Here is an 18,390-nt window from a genome sequence, read left to right on the forward strand (position 1 = left end):
CCCCACCAACCTGGCGGGTTGGAAGTCGAACCCGCAATCTTTGGGCTACTACAAGTCTGATGCCCTAATTGTTTACCCATGACTGCCCTAAGTGTAATTCATTATCATTATCAAAAGTGGTTCGTTTTAGTCATCTGCTTCCTGAGATGATGGCCTTCCCTCTCTATTTTGTTGTGTGGTTGTTACATTGTTATGTACCAATTATCTGACCAGTGTGTAGACCAAACTACTGTAGGCAGGGCTGATACTAGCATTCAGTCTCAATGCCTGATTTCAGGCTTCACAGAGTTGGTTTGCAAGAATAAAACAGTCATTAGGCATTTCTTATTTGAAAGTGTCAAAGATTCAGTCTCAGGTTTTTTTCTACTGTGAGGCCTCTGCAGGTTACAAAGGGCTGCTGTCACCCTGCAGGCGATGTGAGTGGCACAACAGTTCTGTCCCGGAGGGCAGCCTGACTGTTTCCACATACAGTAGGTATTTTAAGTTACTTTCCCTTTGTTTTTGCCTTTTGTTTACACACAAATCAAGGTTTTTCTCCCGAAAACGAATCTTTCTAAAAACTCCAGCAAAAGTGGAGATTTTGAAAAATTCTGGTTCAACGTTTGTATATATAAACAGAGAAAAAACAGAGAGACTTCAATGGAATTTACCTTGCTGCTCAGAATTTTCCTCTACCTTTGCCAGGCCTGTGTAGGACAGAAATGACTGCTGTCACACCAAAAGCAACTAGAGCAACAAAGGCTACAGAAGTAATTTACTTTGTATGGAGGAGTTGTCAACAGAAGAGGCAAATGCGATTTGGGCGGCAAGAGACGATTTGAGGGACTCGTGCGACAGTTTGTTGTTGAACTACAGCAAATGTTATGCTAATAACTTAAGCTATGGTGTGGATCGGCAACAGCTGCCACAGCCAATTGGAATGTCGCATTCTGCTTTAAATGGTCATACTCTGTCGCTATATCATCTCTCGTGTCGCTCTTGCTATGAAGCCAATTCAGCAACATTTTTTTGGACTCTTTGTCTCCTCTGGTGTGTTTGCATGGTTAGAGACATCACCTTACACATCATCTTCTTTTAAATCTTTTATAATACTTTGGGACCATTGTGAGTAAGTAACAATTATCCCCATAGGACGTAGTGCAGCTTTTTTTTTCTTATAAGACAAGAATATACTGACTTTGCTAAAGGAAGCTTGCAGGTCAGTGTGTAGTGTGTGTTTGCAGTGTGTGTGTGTGCATGCATCCATGTGTGTGTGTGTGTATTTCTGTTAGTATAAAATGGTTGCATGTATGAATGTGTGTGTGTGTGTGTGTGTGTGTGTGTGTGTGTGTGTGTGTGTGTGTGTGTGTGTGTGTGTGTGTGTGTGTGTGTGTGTGTGTGCGCGCGCGCGTGTGTCTTTCTGTGTGTGTGTATGTATGTGTGTGTGTCTTTCTGTGTGTGTGTATGTATGTGTGTGTGTATGCTTGTGTGTGTGTGTGTGCATGCGTTTCCACGTCCATGTGTGTATGCTTTGGTCAGTGACCCCCAGCTCAGCTCAGACTGAGCCACTCAGCAGTCGTCTGTGTGTGTGTGTGTGTGTGTGTGTGTGTGTGTGTGTGTGTGTGTGTGTGTGTCAGTGTGTATGTGTGTGTGTTTGTGCGTTTGTGCGTTTGTCCGTGTGTGTATGCTTTGGTCAGTGACCCCCAGCTCAGCTCAGACTGAGCCACTCAGCAGTCATGTGTGTGTGTGTGTGTTGCGTGTGCGCGTGCGTGCGTGCGTGTGCGCGTGTGTGTGTATGTGTGTGCGCGTGCGTGTGTGTGTGTGTGTGTGTGTGTGTGTGTGTGTGTGTGTGTGTGTGTGTGTGTGTGTGTGTGTGTGTGTGTGTGTGTGTGTGTGTGTACTGCAGCAGTCGTCAGTCAGCCAGCCAGTCAGCCAGCCAGTCAGCCAGCCAGCCAGGCAGGCAGCAGTGCTCAGGGGACTCCAGGCTGCAAGAGGGCAGCGCGGGGGTCACATGCTTGACCCTGCCACAGTGGGCTAACAATAACACATCAGTTCTGCACAGCCATTTTCACCGCATGCTTCCTTAGCCCACTACCATAATAAGCAACCCTTTACCTTTCACAACATTTTTTTCGGTGAAGCTGACATACTTCTCACCTTATTGTTTGTGTGTGTGTGTGTGTGTATACTGTATGTGTGTGGTGTTTTTTTTTGGTGTGTGTGGGGTTGGTGGGGTTGGGTTGGGGTTGGTCAACATTTTGAATCTCTTTGCTTCCAATTGTGCACAGCCATTTTCACCGAATGCCTCCTTAGCTGGCTACCATAATAAGCAACCTTTACCTTTCACAACAATTGCCTTTTTTGGGGTAAAACTGAAATGCCTCTCAACTCATATGTTATATTCTGAATCAACACTGTGGATCTTTTTTTGCTGTCTCAACAACATTTGTTTGTTTTGTTTTTTAAGGCAGACATCTTTCACATTTCATTTCATTTCATTTCTCATATCTCTGTGTCAACCTCCTTGATGTCTGATTTACTCTTTCAGTGTTTCCCGTACAGTACATAGCCTATTATGTGGTGCAGCACCACAGAATGAAAAACCAAGTGCACAAATTGACCAACAGCTGTACACATACAGTACATGTCAACAGGGGTACACTCATTAACTTACACTTGCAATGGCCCATTTTTTTTGCCCGTGGCACCACACAATGCAATTAGAGTTTTCACAACATTGGTTTATGTGTATTTGTTAAACTGCCATCTTCCTCACCTCATTTGCTACGTTTCGGTTAATATTCTGAATCTTTTTTGTCTCAACAACAACCGTTGAGATTTTTATGCTATAACATCTGTCTGCTTTTTTTTTGGTCAACCTGTGTCAGTCTTCTTGCTGTCTGATTTAGTCGTTGCTGATTTCTGATGATGCTCTCTTTTAGCATCTTGGCATCTTCTCTCCGTTTATTTTTTGGTCAGCCCTGGTCAGTCTCGTTGCTGTCTGTTGCTATCTTCTTTCAACATTTGTTTTAGCTGGCATCGTTTCTATGTTTATTTTTTGGAAGGTGAAAAAGTGGATCGCACTCAGGTTCTTCTTTTCTTCTTTTTTATTTTTTATTATTTACATAGCAGCAGAAGTGTAGACAAACGTTTCGGCTGTTGCCTTCGTCAGTGTCTCATCTTACTAAGCTACTTCCTGAATTTTATCTAGGCGTATGTTTATTTTTTGGCCATCCTTTGTCAGTCACTTTGCTGTCTCATTGCAACATTTTGTTTATTTATTGGTCAACCTCTTTCAGTCTCCATGGCATGCCGTCTTTGTTATTCCGTGCTGTCTTCTGACAATGTAGATTTGTTTAATTTTTAAGGTGACATCTTTCTCGCCCAGTTTGTTATTCTTTGTCAACCTTTGCCAGATTTGTTGCTGCTGTCTTTATTTGACCAAGCCGTCTGGTGAGTGAGTAACTGGCAAACAACACTCTTGACAGGGACTTAGCAGTCAGGCAGGGAGGGAGGGTGAGGGAGGGAGCAGCTGGACTTGTCATGGTGCTGTAGATGGGATGACTCTGGTTCAGTGGTTCTCAACCTTTTTTGAATAAACGCCCCCTGTACCTCATCGTAAGACTCCCAATGCCCACTTGACCTCATTAGTTAGTTTGTTACATTGATTAAATGACTTAAAGGGACACTGTGTGAGATTTTTAGTTGTAGTTTTTAGCATGCTACCCATTCACTGATGTTACCTTTTTCATGAATACTTACCACCAGCATCAAATTCTAAGTATTCATTATGACTGGAAAAATTGCACTTTTCATACATGAAAAGGGGGATCTTCTCCATGGTCCGCCATTTTGAATTTCCAAAAACAGCCATTTTAGCTGCAAAAAAGACTGTACTTGGACCATACTAGAAAATTTGTGTTTATTACTCAGTAAACTTTCATGTAAAGATCAAATTTGGCAATAGGGAGCCTAGTTTCAATGAGCAGCATAGTTGCAGTACCTTTTTTGACCATTTCCTGCACAGTGTCCCTTTAAAGGTACAATATGTAAACGTCATCTATATGTGCTCCTGATGATCTCTTGTCAGTTTCAGCGCATGCAGTGTCCATGAAGATTTCCATTCATTCAGGTCACTTTAGTCAGTGCACTAAGTCAGCTGAACGTCTTGTTGAAGTGAGTTTGGGAAAGAGAGAAATTGTCTTCACAGCACCACAGAATAGACTATGTTTGGGAAACACTGAACGGGTAAATCAGACAGCAAGGAGGGTGACACAGAGAAATGAGAAATGAAGTGTGAAAGATGTCTGCATTAAAAAAAAATGCTCCAGAAAAGAAGCCCATGTTGCTTACCACTAGAGCTGGGCGGTTTACGGTTAAAAAACCGTGATCTCGGTTTCACCTACACAAGGTTCTCTTTTTGATGAGAGACGGTTTTGTTGTTGTTGTTCATATATGTGCGTGAACTTCATACTTGGTGTCACACTTCATTTCAACTCCAAGTCCACTGTTGCTTTTCTACTAGGGAATGTCTACAGAATTTAAGATGTTGATTGAAGCAATACAAATAATTGGTTAATCACACTGAAGAAGCTGGTGAAAGTGAAGCATAGCCTAATGAAGAACCCACATGGCATGGATGAATCATGATGAACATTTAAATCAACTTAGCTTACATTTGATCTCACAAAGTTAAATAAAAGGCTATTCTAATAGGCTACAACAGTTCTCAGATCCTTAACTGTATTTCATTACCATCCCAACTGCGTGTGCAGGACTGCTGTTAAGGCTGCATATGAGTTTTGCCATTGAGGCTAATTTAGCTTGCAAAATGCAATGGGCAGACAAGATACATTGCTACATTGCTGTTTGAAATGATTTGGGAGCAAAATAGGAGCGAAATACATCGCCATATGACACAAACTACCTGACAAAATACATTATACGTTATATTTGGCCTTTAATTCAAAGAAAATATTCACACAATGTCAAGTAAATCCGTTTGTTTTCGTGTCTCTTCAGTCTGTTCCGTTTCTGTCCCACTGTGTTTACTCGCGCTGCGCTGCGCAACATGCGGTCGTAGTGATCAATGTTGCCAGGTGTACAACGAGAACTAAGCAAGTAGTGTTGCCAGGTGTAGAACAAATATGCAGTTTTGGGCTGTCTTGGGGAAAAAAGCCAAAAACAGCTGCTTATAATAATTTATTAACCCTTTTTACTTGAAAGGGAACTTAAAGTCTTGGGTAGGGAAATATAAACTATAAAATATAAAAATATTGAAATGAAAAAGTGATAAAATAGAAATGGAGATTAATTTAAATTCATGATTGTATCTCATTTTTAAATTTAATTTCAGTTTTTTTTTCGTCCGAAAGATTAAGATTTGGGGGGAAATCGCCGCTTATCAAAAAACCGTGCAGAAAACCGTGATGTCAATTTTCATCAAGAAAACCGTGATGCTCATTTTTTCCAAAACCGCCCAGCCCTACTTAGCACTAAACTCTTCTGTGTGTGTGTGTGTGTGTGTGTGTGTGTGTGTGTGTGTGTGTGTGCGCGTGTGTGTGTGTGTGTGTGTGTGTGTGTGTGTGTGTGTGTGTGTGTGTGTGTGTGTGTAACTTTAATTTGACACATGGGATACAAGAGATTAGAGAAGAGCCTTAGGCTGGACCACACTAAGGATTCAGTAAAACGCAATTAATCCATTACAAATTCGTAAAAAGGCCCCAAAAGCATGTTAATTCCTCTTGCGGTTACTATGGTTTCCAGGGTATGCCACGCTGGTTGCTAAGGTAAACAGGATGTCATCACAGACATGGTTGTCAGGAGATGGACCGTGTCAGACGGCGTGTGTGTGTGTGTGTGTGTGTGTGTGTGTGTGTGTGTGTGTGTGTGTGTGTGTGTGTGTGTGTGTGTGTGTCTGTGTCTGTGTCTGTGTCTGTGTCTGTGTGCGTGCGTATGTGTATGTAAGGGCTATAGAAGGGGGGGCACTTGTCTAGCCAAACTCTCTCTAGAATGAAGAGAGAAAAAACTAATGCAATTTTGAGTCTAAATTTGCAAAGTTTAGAAAGTATTAAATGAGATTATTTTTAGGGTTTCCAGGAAAACAGGCAGGCGCCAAAAGCTTTAGGAAGTCTGAGGTTTGAGTTGGCTGTTGAGGGTAAGTTGACACTCGCCCATTCCTACATGTATTTTCTCGGCTTTATTCTAGGCATGGCAGCTACTAAGGCGTTACTTGGTTGAATGTCTGAGAAAGAGCCTAGTTGTTCAAGATTTGAGATTCAAGATTCTTTTTATTCGTCCTGAGGGAAATTTGTCTTGGACATAAGTTACACATAGCTGTCGCATAACACACAACACATGACTCTACAAAAATAATAGTAATTTTTAAAAAAAAACTAGCTAATGAACTGGCTAATCTACATCATTTTGATGCATCCTTTCACTCTAAATAGCATATTGCAAAGCTTTTCTTTTAAAAATGTGCGGTACAGTCAGCCTTTTCAGTTATATTCTCATTTACTAACATCACAGACTGGTATAATTCCATATAGCCTACCAAAGGGAAAATCTTGCAGTGTTAATTCTACCCTTTTAAATACAGAATAACACAATTTACACAATTAAAAAATGAATGTAACACTCTTCTGTGAAGTGCACTTGATCCTTCTCTATGTGTTCTGTTGAATTAACACAGACCACGCAAGATAGACTGTGTTTATGTATTCGCTTACATTAATAAATAAAGAATAAAGCATAACGAATAAATGCTGAGGGGGTACGCAGGACAGAAAATGTTTGGAAGTACTGGCCTAGTAGGCTAACCTAAAGACTGGTCCTTAAGACTGAACACCGCAAGATAGTATACTGTGTAAATGTATTTGCTTTTGGTTGTGGTTGTGCTTGTGGCCTAGCAGCAGACAAAAGACTGGTCCTCCTGTCCTGATGTTTATACGAGATAAGGCCAGAGACAGGCAGGTGCCATGCCAGCAGCAGCCAGCAGTCAGCCCCGCTCTCCGCAATCAGCACGGGACCAAGTGGCCAAGTGTGTTGTGTTGACTAGATTAGGTTGGGGACCAGAACGGCAACGCTCTCTGTTTGTCCCACTATCAGTGCACTGGAGGCAGTCGCTGTCAAATATTAACCCCATAGCGTTGCGTTATGTTACGTTAACCTCCCCTCCACTGTCCTGTCCAGTCCTGATCTGGAGTAGGGAGTACTGGCCAAACTAACCTGCCGTGTTTATTACTGTTGGACTAATAACATTTACTGTGTGCCTGTTGAAACTAGCTGAAGTAAAAAAAAAAAACATCTCTGATGGTGGTCAGAGATGTCCAAAGTTTTAAGGCGCAGCATTATAAACTACCTGTTATCAGGTAATAATGGTGGTAATGACCAATTTGTAGTGCTTTACTAAATGCCTTATGTTATGTCATAGTAATCTAGTACTATATTAGTTAACTTTTCAATGTCTACTACAGCGTTCCACTGGTGTGCTTTATGGGGCTAAAATAAAAGTAACACAACAACAAAAAACTGTTTCCTTCCAGTTAACTTAACTGACTAACCAGTAGACCTGTGTACTTGCCTTACGATGGCCTAAATCTGCCCTGGTTCGATCAAATTTGTGGTGTATCCTTGTTAGGTTTTTAGTGTTTTTCAGTAACAATACAGTCGATCTACCTCATTAGGTAGAATGTAGTAACAGGTGTAACAGCTATGTGAAAGTGTTGTACTTAGACCATAAATTTACTTTCACTTTTACTTTAACTTTGACATCTCTGGTGATGGTGAGTGTTTTCTGTCAGTTGTTTTGGAGCAAGGAGTACCGTATGGTAGTGTTGACCAAATAGCGCTATCTAAGGCTGTCACTCAGTTACAATGTGGCCCTGTTTACTTCAGTAGGCTGGAGACTACAGGCTAGAGATCTGCAGTAGGCTACAGTGTTTGTGTGGGTGTGTGTGTGCGGGTGCGGGTGTGCGTGTGCGTGTGTGTGTGTGTGTGTGTGTGTGTGTGTGTGTGTGAGTGTGTGTGCGTGTGGGTGTGTGTGTGTGTGTGTCGGTGGGTGGGTGGGTGGGTGTGTGTGTGCGGGTGCGGGTGTGCGTGTGCGTGCGTGCGTGCGAGCGTGCGTGCGTGCATGTGTGCGTGCACTACAGTACAGTACTATATCAGGGAGCCCTCTCCTAAGGTATTGGTTTCTGGAGTGCTGACACACTAGACAAGCTGTCAGTCATACAGTAGAGTGGCCTATTTTGCATCACATGTGGCGGACGCTTTTATCCAAAGCGACTTACAATCGAGAACGCACTCATAGCATGCATCACTTGCAGAAACAAAGTGCGCAGGAAAAATACAGAACAAGAATAGGAGTTAGTGGTTGTTTTGTTTCATGTTTTTAAGTACAGTACATTAGCACTGTGTTAAGTAGAGTACACACACCTACCCAACATGACTTAGAGAAACTCCAGCTCAGGCATTAATGCAGTAGAACTAGTCACAGAAGACGAGAGTCTTGTCAACACCTTGTGCTCCCTGACGCTCCCTGGAGAACTGTGGCACCCCTGTTGAGAAACTGTAATTTAGAGAGTCAAATCTGACGCTCTTATAATGTCTAAACTGCGACATTTACTGTGTGCCTAGGCTATTGAGACTAGCTAAAAAGTGTTGGATGGGTGATGGTGAGAGTTTTCTGCCAGTTGCGTTTTCTTCGTTATTCTTTCACACAACTGTGAAATACTTCGCTAGTGTGTGTGCTCCCTGCATTGCAAGTAGCCTCAGTAAGCCAAACATGCTGCTGCTGCTGCTGCTGCTAAAAGGTTGCAGTGTGTTGACAGCCTAAGCCAGGTCTGCCAACACTCCCCTTTTTACCAGGTTTCTGCCAGATTTTAGAGACCCATCTCCCATCTGTCCCTATCCCTGTGTTATCTCCAAGGTTTCCCTTGCCACTTTACGGTACAGTTAAGAGGTGGCTGTCTTGACAGCAAAAAATACCCTCCCACCTAGACAAGGAAAAGATATGCATTTTTGTTGTGACTTAAAAAAAAACCTTTATTACCTTTATTTATTTGTATTAATGGTTTGTTCCTATCGTCCATAGCCTACCACACAATAAGTGTTAATTAACTATTCTTTTGATATTTTTGTTAGCCATGCATTTAGACCATGTTAGTCAAGAGTTAGGCTACCGTTACAAGCAACCATAAGGGACAAGGTCCTAGTCCTATGTCCAGTCCAGTTGCTTTCAACATAATTCTTTTCACACAGCCGCTAATTGTTTGGAAATGAAAGTCTCTTGTATGTTGTCTTTATGCTACACATCTCTCTCTCTCTCTCTCTCTCTCTCTCTCTCTCTCTCTCCCCCCCCCTCTCTCACTGCCTGAACTAACTTAACTGTTCTGACATCTACTCCCACGGTCCACACTTCGCTTGAGAGAAAACAGCGTAGCGAACATTAAAGTCTGTGGAATCTGCTGACTGCCGGCCGTGTCAACTTGATCCGTTCACTGCACCCCCACCCCCACCTCCACCCCCACTCCCCATTTACTCTGCTACCCTCACCTCAACACACTATTGCAGCCACTGGTCCAGTGCACTCATGTGCACTGGGGAGCCCCTATGTGCACACAGACTGTATCAACTATTAGACATTGTTACAGTGCTAACAGACGGAGAGGTGCAATTGTTACTACTGAAAAACTAGCCCTTTTCCTCATTGGTATCCATTCATTTTAGCATTTAGGGTTTGACCTGAGCAACCAGTGTTACCCAGAGAAAATGTGCTAGTTAAAGTGGGGGTAGCGGGGAAGGTAGGTGGGAAGTATGCCTGGAGTTCATATTATTTTGTTGATCCATTTACACAATCTTCCCCCTCAGCTCAACACACTCCTATTGTAGCCACTGGTGCTGTGCACTCATGCACACTGTGGAGCCCCTTTGTTCACTAACACAACGACTGTATCAACTATTAGACATTGCTACAGTGCTAACGGATGGAGATGTGAGACTGTAACTACTGATTCTAGTACTTTCCCCCATTTGTATCCATTAGTTTGGCTATTAGGTTGGCTATTATTGTTGCATACACCACACCAGCTCACTGCACTACACTGACTGCACTACTACCACCTCACTGCACCCATGCAGACTGTGGAGCCCCCATGCACATAACCGTTTAGCTGTGAGACTTTGCCTATGCTGATGATTAAAGGGGTATGCCACTATTTTGGGGCTTAATACAGTAAAAATCGTTGGCTGGGGTTAGGTGGTAAAGTGTCTTATTTTTCATGTTAAGCGTTGTCTTGCTTTAAGACAAGTTAAAAGAGGGAGTATGTCGCTAAGCTAGTGAAAGTCAATAGATCCGTGTAGCACGCTACATGCTACACGGATCTATTGACTTTCACTAGCTTAGCGACATACTCCCTCTTTTAACTTGTCTTAAACCCTGGCCAACGATTTGAACTGTATTAAGCCCCAAAATAGTGGCATACCCCTTTAAGGTTTTTGGAAGTAGTTGCAATAGTTGTGAGTATAGTACGGAGTTATTTTTCTCAAGTGCTAAAGGAGACGTGAAACTTAAACTTCTGAAACTTCTGTAGTGCTTTATTCCATTCCTGTCCATTAGTGTAGTAGTTTAGATTTTAGAGACCCCGTGCTTTGTTTCCCACATGAAATGTGCTAGTTAAGTTGGTGGCTGACCGAGTTAGGGCCTGCGCACATCGACTCCAACAAAGTGCTCAGCACTGCTCCGCAAAAGTTCGATTCCATTGTTTTCAACAGAACCCCGTACACTGGCGCCGATGTCGGCGGACATTTGCGGATGTCGGCTAGCGATTAGAGACGAGTTCTATTTTGTTGGAGCCGCCCATTGACTATCAATGCTATGAAGTATATACCTGGAGTTATTCATGTTATTTGGTCATGTTATCAAACCAAAATCTACTCCACCTCACTACGATTTCAGTCATGGGTCCATTGCCCATATGCAGAGACTACAGAGCACGATTACTACTTTTTAAAGTAGTTAATGTAGTTCCAATAGCCTTGTATTGCCCATATGTGTATTGCTTGTAAAGCATAGTCGTTTCTTGGTGGTATATGTTTGTTGTTTTCTATCAACAAGCAGCTAGCAACTGCATTGCTAAAGAAGACAGCAGCATTGGACAAGGTCAAGTCAGACTAACTCCTTTCCCCATTGGTATGCATGAGTGTAAGTTTAGATTTTAGTATAGCCAGTGCAGTGTTTCCCACAGGAAGTGGGGTCTAGTGAAGGTGGGGGTTGCCCAAAGAGGTAAGTAGAATGTCTAGAATGAATTCATACTACTTTGCTGATCCGTTGGGGAAATGTAAATGGGCCTACTCAAACCTTCCCCCATTGCCACAGTGTATTATTGCAAGCAGTTAGATTACTGAAAGCAGTTAGATTACTGAATTCATGCTGAAGACAACAAGGCACTTTCTTTGCACCCCCCCCCCTCTTTTTTATTTTTATTTTTAAATATTTTTTGAGGACACAAAAAACCAACAATTTTTACTCTTTATAGACTTCAAACCTATAATAAGACATAATAAACAAATCTTGAATCTTGAATCTTGAATCTTGAGATTAGTTTACAGTAGCAGCCGGAGTACTGTTTGCCATGCTCAGGAAATGTGTTAGTTAGGGTGTGTTAGGGTGGTATTTGCCAGGGAAGTTTTGGGTCATGTGTGAGGAGCAGGGTTCTAAATTAACACCAGCCAGCCAACCAAATGCTGGTGAAATTTCTGGTTGGCTGAAAGAAAAGACCAACGTATTATCCACTTTGACCCGAGTGAGTGTGTGTTTTGCTAGTAAGATTAACATCTACTACTGGCCATTTTGGCTGTTGGTGAAAAAGTTAATTTAGAGCAGTGGTTCTTAACCTGGGGTGCGGGCACCCCCTGGGGGTGCGCCAGAGATTTCAGGGGGTGCGCGGAATTTTGTTTGTGTTGAGGTTGTGACCAAAATTCTGCTTCCAAACATTATAATTAGGCCAAATTAAGATCAAATTTAAAAATGTTTTCGTCCCCATGTAAATTCATTTAAGTATTGGTTAATGTCTGAAGTAAGAATCATTGTAATTAATCACTTAAATCATTTTTTTGGTGCGTATACACGTGTAGACATTTGGGATGGGGGTGCAAGGCTTGTCTTGGGAACAGCTAAGGGGGTGCGTTCAGAAAAAAGGTTAAGAACCACTGATTTAGAGCAAGGTGTGTAAATAATAATCAATATTTGAAGAGTTCAGATGCAAAACCCCCTAAGTGCCATTTCAGAAAATAATCTTAATTTATTTTTATTTAATACAAAGCTATACAAATTGCATATGTTTTTATTTTATTTATGTAATATAACTATTTATATGTATTATCAAGTACATGAATGTAAACCAAACCAACAACGGGGTTCTCCAAAAATATAGAAGTGCAGGTCTTCAGAAATGGAGTTAGGGGGTTTTGCATCTGAACTCTTCATTTATTGATGCATCGATCCTACGGCCGTTGATTGAATCGAATCGTATCGTATCGTATCGAATCGAATCGTATCGAATCATGGGGCATTCTTAAGTATAGAGAATAATCTAATTGCTGCCCCCCGCTCAATGCCCTAGCCGTTAATTGTGCAAAGTAGACGTGGAAAAGTAATACGTTGTACTGGTCTGTCCTCATGTGTGTGTTTTTATGTGTACTATCTGTATTATTTGATTGTGGATAAGAATCTGGCGAATATGTTTCAGGCTGGAGATATAATAGAATAAGAATGTTTTCTTGGCACAATTTGGGCCAATTAGCACCAATTTATCTTTGTTGGAATGCCACCGCCTACCCGAGTATTGTTGCAGGCAGTTAAGGCAGTTCTGAAGGCAAAAGGGGTTCAAGACAGCACTAGAGAGGTGTTCCTAATGAAGTGGCCGGTGAGTGATTCTCATGGAGACTGACCAATAGTACTGATTTATATTTGTAAATAAAGAAAGAATAAAAAGAAATGATAGAACGTGGAGTTCTGCTGGACAGTGATGATATGCTGCTGTAACTCCTTTGAGATGAACTTTTAAAATCTGAACCACTGGTTATTGTGGCTACGACAGATCTAGCAGAGACAGCTAGTGTCACTGGTGCAGATGCCTCTCCTCTTAGACAATACAGGCATATCACCCCCCGGCTGCTTTCATTCCTGTGAGTTAAACTTTTTTTCAAATGTAAACAATGCTGAGTGCTGCAGAGCCGGCAGAAACAGATTTACAGATGCTGTGTGTGTGTGTGTGTGTGTGTGTGTGTGTGTGTGTGTGTGTGTGTGTGTGTGTGTGTGTGTGTGTGTGTGTGTGTGTGTGTGTGCGTGTGCGTGCGTGCGTGCGTGCGTGCGTGTGTTCTGCTGCATTGTCATTGTATTAAGTAGTAGTAGTTGTAGTAGTAGTGGTGGTGGTGGTGTTGGTGGTAGTGTTAGTAGCAGCCTAGTCGTAGTAGGATTAGTAGTAGAAGCAGTTCTGGTAGCTCTCATTTTCTTGAGTTAGACTTAAAAAAGCTGAAACATTCTCTTGATTTAGCAGACTTTAAAAAAAACCTATGCAACAATGCAGAGATAAATCTGTCTGCTCCCCCACAACTCACTTAACCTAGAATTTCATTACTGCGTATTAGGGCCGGGCAGTTCTGGAAAAAATGCATATCACAGTTATGCACATTAATTTTTGTTTTTTTTATAAGCAGCAATTTTTCCCCACATCTCAATGTTTCTGAAGAAAAGAAAAGATAAAATCCTGAATTTGAATTAATCTCCATTTCTATTTTAATCACTTTTTGGAATAAAACCTTAAAAAAACCCTTCTCTCATCAAAAAGTGAACCTTGTGTAGGTGAAAACCGTTATCACGTTTTTTTTAATGGTATACTGCCCAGCCCTACTGTGTGTACTCTGTTGCTTCCATATACTGTGTCTAGGCCATTGTCCTGTAGCTGGCATTGAGTTCAACTTTTAAACACTGAATCAAGGGAGGTCCCCTGCTTCCATGCTCACTAGTAGTAGTAATAGTAATTGTAGTGGTAATAATAACTGTGTGTGTGTGTGTGTGTGTGTGTGTGTGTGTGTGTGTGTGTGTGCACGTGCGTTTTTTTTTTTGCACAGACGTCAGGTAGTACAACCACAGCTAAGGCCCATAAATTAATTAGTAATTGTCGGTCATTAAGGTATTGCAATGAAATTCTTCTCAGATAATCCAATAAAAACAACAAAAACCTCCTTTAAAACAAAAACAAAAAAGATTTAATCCATACAATAGTGAAATTAGCTGTGGTGGTTGCACTATCCTGACACTATACTGAAACCCCATTGACCCGTGTAGTACTGTATGCTGTTATTTCCTTTTAACTATATCTGTCCTTCTTCAATAAATGTATTAGCAAGTAGCTGAGAGTGTAGCAATGAGTTAAGCATGGTTGGCTGGGCAGGCAGTCAGGCAGCTCAGAGGTAGCATACGTAGCTGCTGGTCAGACCTTTGGCCCAGCAGCAGAAGGGGTTTTAAACGCAAATGGGAGGGAGGGCTGAAAAGCAGAAGGCTGGACTCGTAAATCTGGGTAAAGAGTGGGCGTGCGGAGTGGAGCTGGAGCTGGAGCAGGAGCAGGAGCAGGAGCTGAGCTCAGGCCTGTCACAACCAGGGATAGCTAACTAGGTAATCGCCTAGGGCCCTCAGTAGGGCCCACCCTCTCGCCCTAGGGCCCTAGGGCGCCTAGGCCAATACCCCGACCCCCTGGCAAAGTGCTGTATAGAACCTTGTGAGCATGGGGGTAGCTCACTACATTCAACGACCAAAAACTGCCATGAAACTGCTATCAAAATATTTTTGAGGTGGCCTTTACCCAATACGTGTAGCGTGAAGAGAAGAATTGGGGGGGGGGGGGGCAGCAAGTCTGTCTTTGCCTACGGCCCCACAAATACCTCGAACCGGCCCTTGCTGTGCTGTGTGCAGTGTGTGTGTAGTTCAGGTCTCTGGGCTGCAACGAGGGAGAATGAGATTTCAATCTGTGTGAGATTTTTAACATGGGATTGCGAGCTGATGAGAAAGGCAGCTGAAGAGGAGAGAGGGAGAGCAGGAGGGAGAGAGAGAGAGAGAGAGAGAGAGAGAGAGAGAGAGAGAGTTTTAGAATGAGAGAAATTCCAAGGCTAAGCCTATGGCAGATTTTCTCTTCATACTTTTTAGGCCCTCATTCATCAATATGCCAAGTCGTTACTTCCAGGCCACGCAAACAGCAGCAGAGCTCAGCACAGGGGGAAGTGGACAGCTGGGCGAACTTAAAGGCACACTATGCAATATTTTTACATTCACTTAGCTGACGCTTTTATCCAAAGCAACTTACAGTTACTACTTTTCAGGGTATTGGTTACAGTCCCTGGAGTAAGGTGTAGGGAGGGAGAGGTCAGGTGGGATAGGAACATACAACCTCCGGATTGAAAGACCAACTCCTAAAGCACTAGGCCACAGCTGGACATACATTTTCCCATATATTTAAGTTCATCAGTAAGATGATTTGTGCATATTGCTTTACAGACTTAACAGTGCACCATGCAATATTTAAGTTTATCAATGAGATAGTTTGTACTTCTTTGTTACTCCTTTGACTTAAGCTTATTTCTTTGTAAATGAGTACTCTTTATGGCGCTGATGAAGAAGTGCTAACGTTGCTCTGCTCTGCTCTAAACAAAAAACAGAAAATAAATCCATCTGAGATGCTCTGCTGACTCTCCCTCTCCTTCAAATGACAATTATGTTGGCAGCACGTAGTCTGCAGAGGAAATTAAGACCTGCAAGTTGGCTTGTGCCTGGTTGGCAATCATGGGTAGTCTTTGTTGTACAGCCAGTCAGTTCAAGGCCCATATGAGAGACAACCAACCAAACGTTGCTTAGTGTTGCTTTAATTGCTTAAATGGGACCCGCAGTTTCCTGTCCTCCTTTTTCCATTTGCCCTTTATATAAACAATGGCAAGAAGTAGGCTACTATACTAAAGGAGGCATTTGTTCGTTTTTATGTGTTCCCCATTTGTTTGGCCCTGGTAGCTGGCCTAGTAAATACCTGGACTAGCAGCAGCAGCAGCAGGAGTGTGGTATTGGGGGATGAGGTGACTAAATTACCCGAGTCCCAACTACTATATGTCTGGGTGGCCCATGATGACAAGCGGGTGCATCTTGTCATCAGGCTAGGCAGGCAGCCCCTTAGGGCCCTCAAGGCTGTAGATCAGTGCTTCTCAACCCAACTGGACCTCATCCTAAGCCTCCCAAAGCCCCCTTGACTTCATCATACAGTAAACCCCAATTACTATATGTGTGGATCATGGTGACAGAGGGTGCATCTTGTCATCAGGCTAGGCACGGAAGACAGCCCCTTTGGGCCCCCCAGGGCTATAGATCATTGCTTCTCAACCCAACCAACCCCCCTGGACCTCATGGTAAGCCTCCCAATAAAGCACAAAAAGAAAAAGAAAAAAGTGGTGAATTGTGAAGAAGCAGTGTCGCGCTCTTCCTTGAGTTAAACGAAGACTGGAGTACCTTGAAAAGCTGCACCTGCTAAAAAAGAAACATTCGAGGTGTGCGGGCCCTCACCAAAAACTTTGTCAAAATAAGCCTCCCAATGCCCCCTTGACTTCATTATAAGCCTACCAACACCCCCCTTTGTATTAAAAAAATAAATAGACTAATGACCCCCAATGGCAACTAAGCACTGCCCCCTCTCAACTGTACCCTTCTCAACTCCCCCCTAGAGCTCCCCAATGCCCCCTGGGGGGCAGCACAACCCCCGTTGAGAAACACTTCTATCGGTGGTGAATAACAGCTAAGACTTTAAACTACAGTTCTGGTGATGTTCATTCTTTTGAACTTTTGCTTGGGGTCCGTACTCACTCTAGAATTGCCTCTGCATGAGGTTCTGGAATCTTGCTTTAATATGTCCCGTCCTTCCCTCACTAGGTCCCCCACAGCTGGTAGAGATAGTGGTGCACCGGTCGGCAGTCTTTTTTTTTAAAGTATTTTTTGGGGCGTTTTCAAGCCTATATATTTTTTTTTTGTGAGACAGGACAGTGCAGGTTGTGACAGGAAGCGAGCTGGGAGAGAGAGACTGGGAAGGATCGACAAAGTGCCCAGACTGGAATCGCACCCGGGGTCGGGTGCGTAGCAGAGGAGTGCCCCTCCATTAGCGCCAGGGCAGTGCCCGTGTTAACCATACAGCACGCTGCACGCCACAATGACAAAACCGTCACATTACTCAGAGTTTCACAGGCCTTCTTTTCATGCCATGAGTACCTCCATCACTCATTCTCTTTAGCTCTTCCTCTATCGCAATGTGACTAACCTGTCACTCTACTCCTTCTTTTATAACAACATTGTCACCAAAATGGAAATGAGCAAGTCTTAATCGGTCACCTAACACTCCTTCGCATTGTCATAGCAATGTCGTAATGATGTAATTGAGTGTTTTCAGCAAAGAGTGACAGTCCATCGAGACTAGATGCATCTAACTTGCCTTTCTCACCTCTTGTCTGTCCCTCCTCAGGTCCACTGTTAGTAACAGTTTTGACCTCTTTCCTCATGTATCCCGTATGTGTGTCCGTCACTATAGGTCCACCTCCAGACGGTGCTTGTGGGTCGTACCATGCTAACCATGCCGCATGCTGTACGTCACAATGACAAATCAGTCCCCACTTAACTCTCACCTCTTCTCTGTCCCTCCCGCCCTCTCTCCTTCCCTCTCTCCCTCCTCAGGTCCGCCACGGGTGGCGGAGAAGATGGTCCACCGGCAGACGGTGCGCGTGGGTCGCACCATGTTAACCATGCAACATGCTGTACGTCACAATAACAAAACAGTCATTCTCACCACTTCTTTGTCCGCCCCTCCCTCCCTCCGCAGGTCCGCCGCGGGTGGCAGAGAAGGTGGTCCACCGGCAGACGGTGCGCGTGGGTCGCACCATGAAGCTGCTGTGCCCCGTGGAGGGCGACCCGCCGCCCCTCATCATGTGGACTAAAGACGGCCGCAACATCCACAGCGGCTGGATGCGGTTCCGCGTCCTGCAGCACGCCCTCAAGATCAAGGAGGTGGAGGCGGAGGACGCCGGGACCTTCATCTGCAAAGCCACCAACGGGTTCGGCAGCATCAGCATCAACTACACGCTCATCGTCATCGGTGAGTAGAGCTGCTTCATACCAGGAAAAATGAGGATACTCGATATCATGATGGCAGAGACCGATATTTAAACGTTTTTTTCCTTTTTTTAAAATAAAAAATCAAGCAATTTTTGCAATACACCTATTGCAAATCTTAATGTCGCAATGCTAGTCATTTTTGCTATACACCCATCGCAAATAGATATTGCGATATCGATGCATTTGATATATTGTGTTGCCCTATCGCTGAGTGT

The 18,390-nt window shown here is 43.3% G+C and overlaps 1 protein-coding gene across 1 annotated transcript in view; it reads left to right on the top strand.

The window, feature by feature from the left end:
* fgfrl1a (fibroblast growth factor receptor like 1a) overlaps positions 1–18,390 on the top strand; it is a 72,324-nt gene that overhangs the window by 9,446 nt on the left and 44,488 nt on the right. The window contains exon 3 of the mRNA XM_063190348.1: positions 17,883–18,155. Within this exon, the coding sequence (XP_063046418.1) occupies positions 17,883–18,155 (273 nt within the window). The remainder of the gene's footprint in view (positions 1–17,882; positions 18,156–18,390) is intronic.

The sequence above is a fragment of the Engraulis encrasicolus genome, chromosome 23 (assembly GCF_034702125.1).
Source record: "Engraulis encrasicolus isolate BLACKSEA-1 chromosome 23, IST_EnEncr_1.0, whole genome shotgun sequence".
In the NCBI taxonomy this organism is placed as follows: Eukaryota; Metazoa; Chordata; class Actinopteri; order Clupeiformes; family Engraulidae; genus Engraulis; species Engraulis encrasicolus.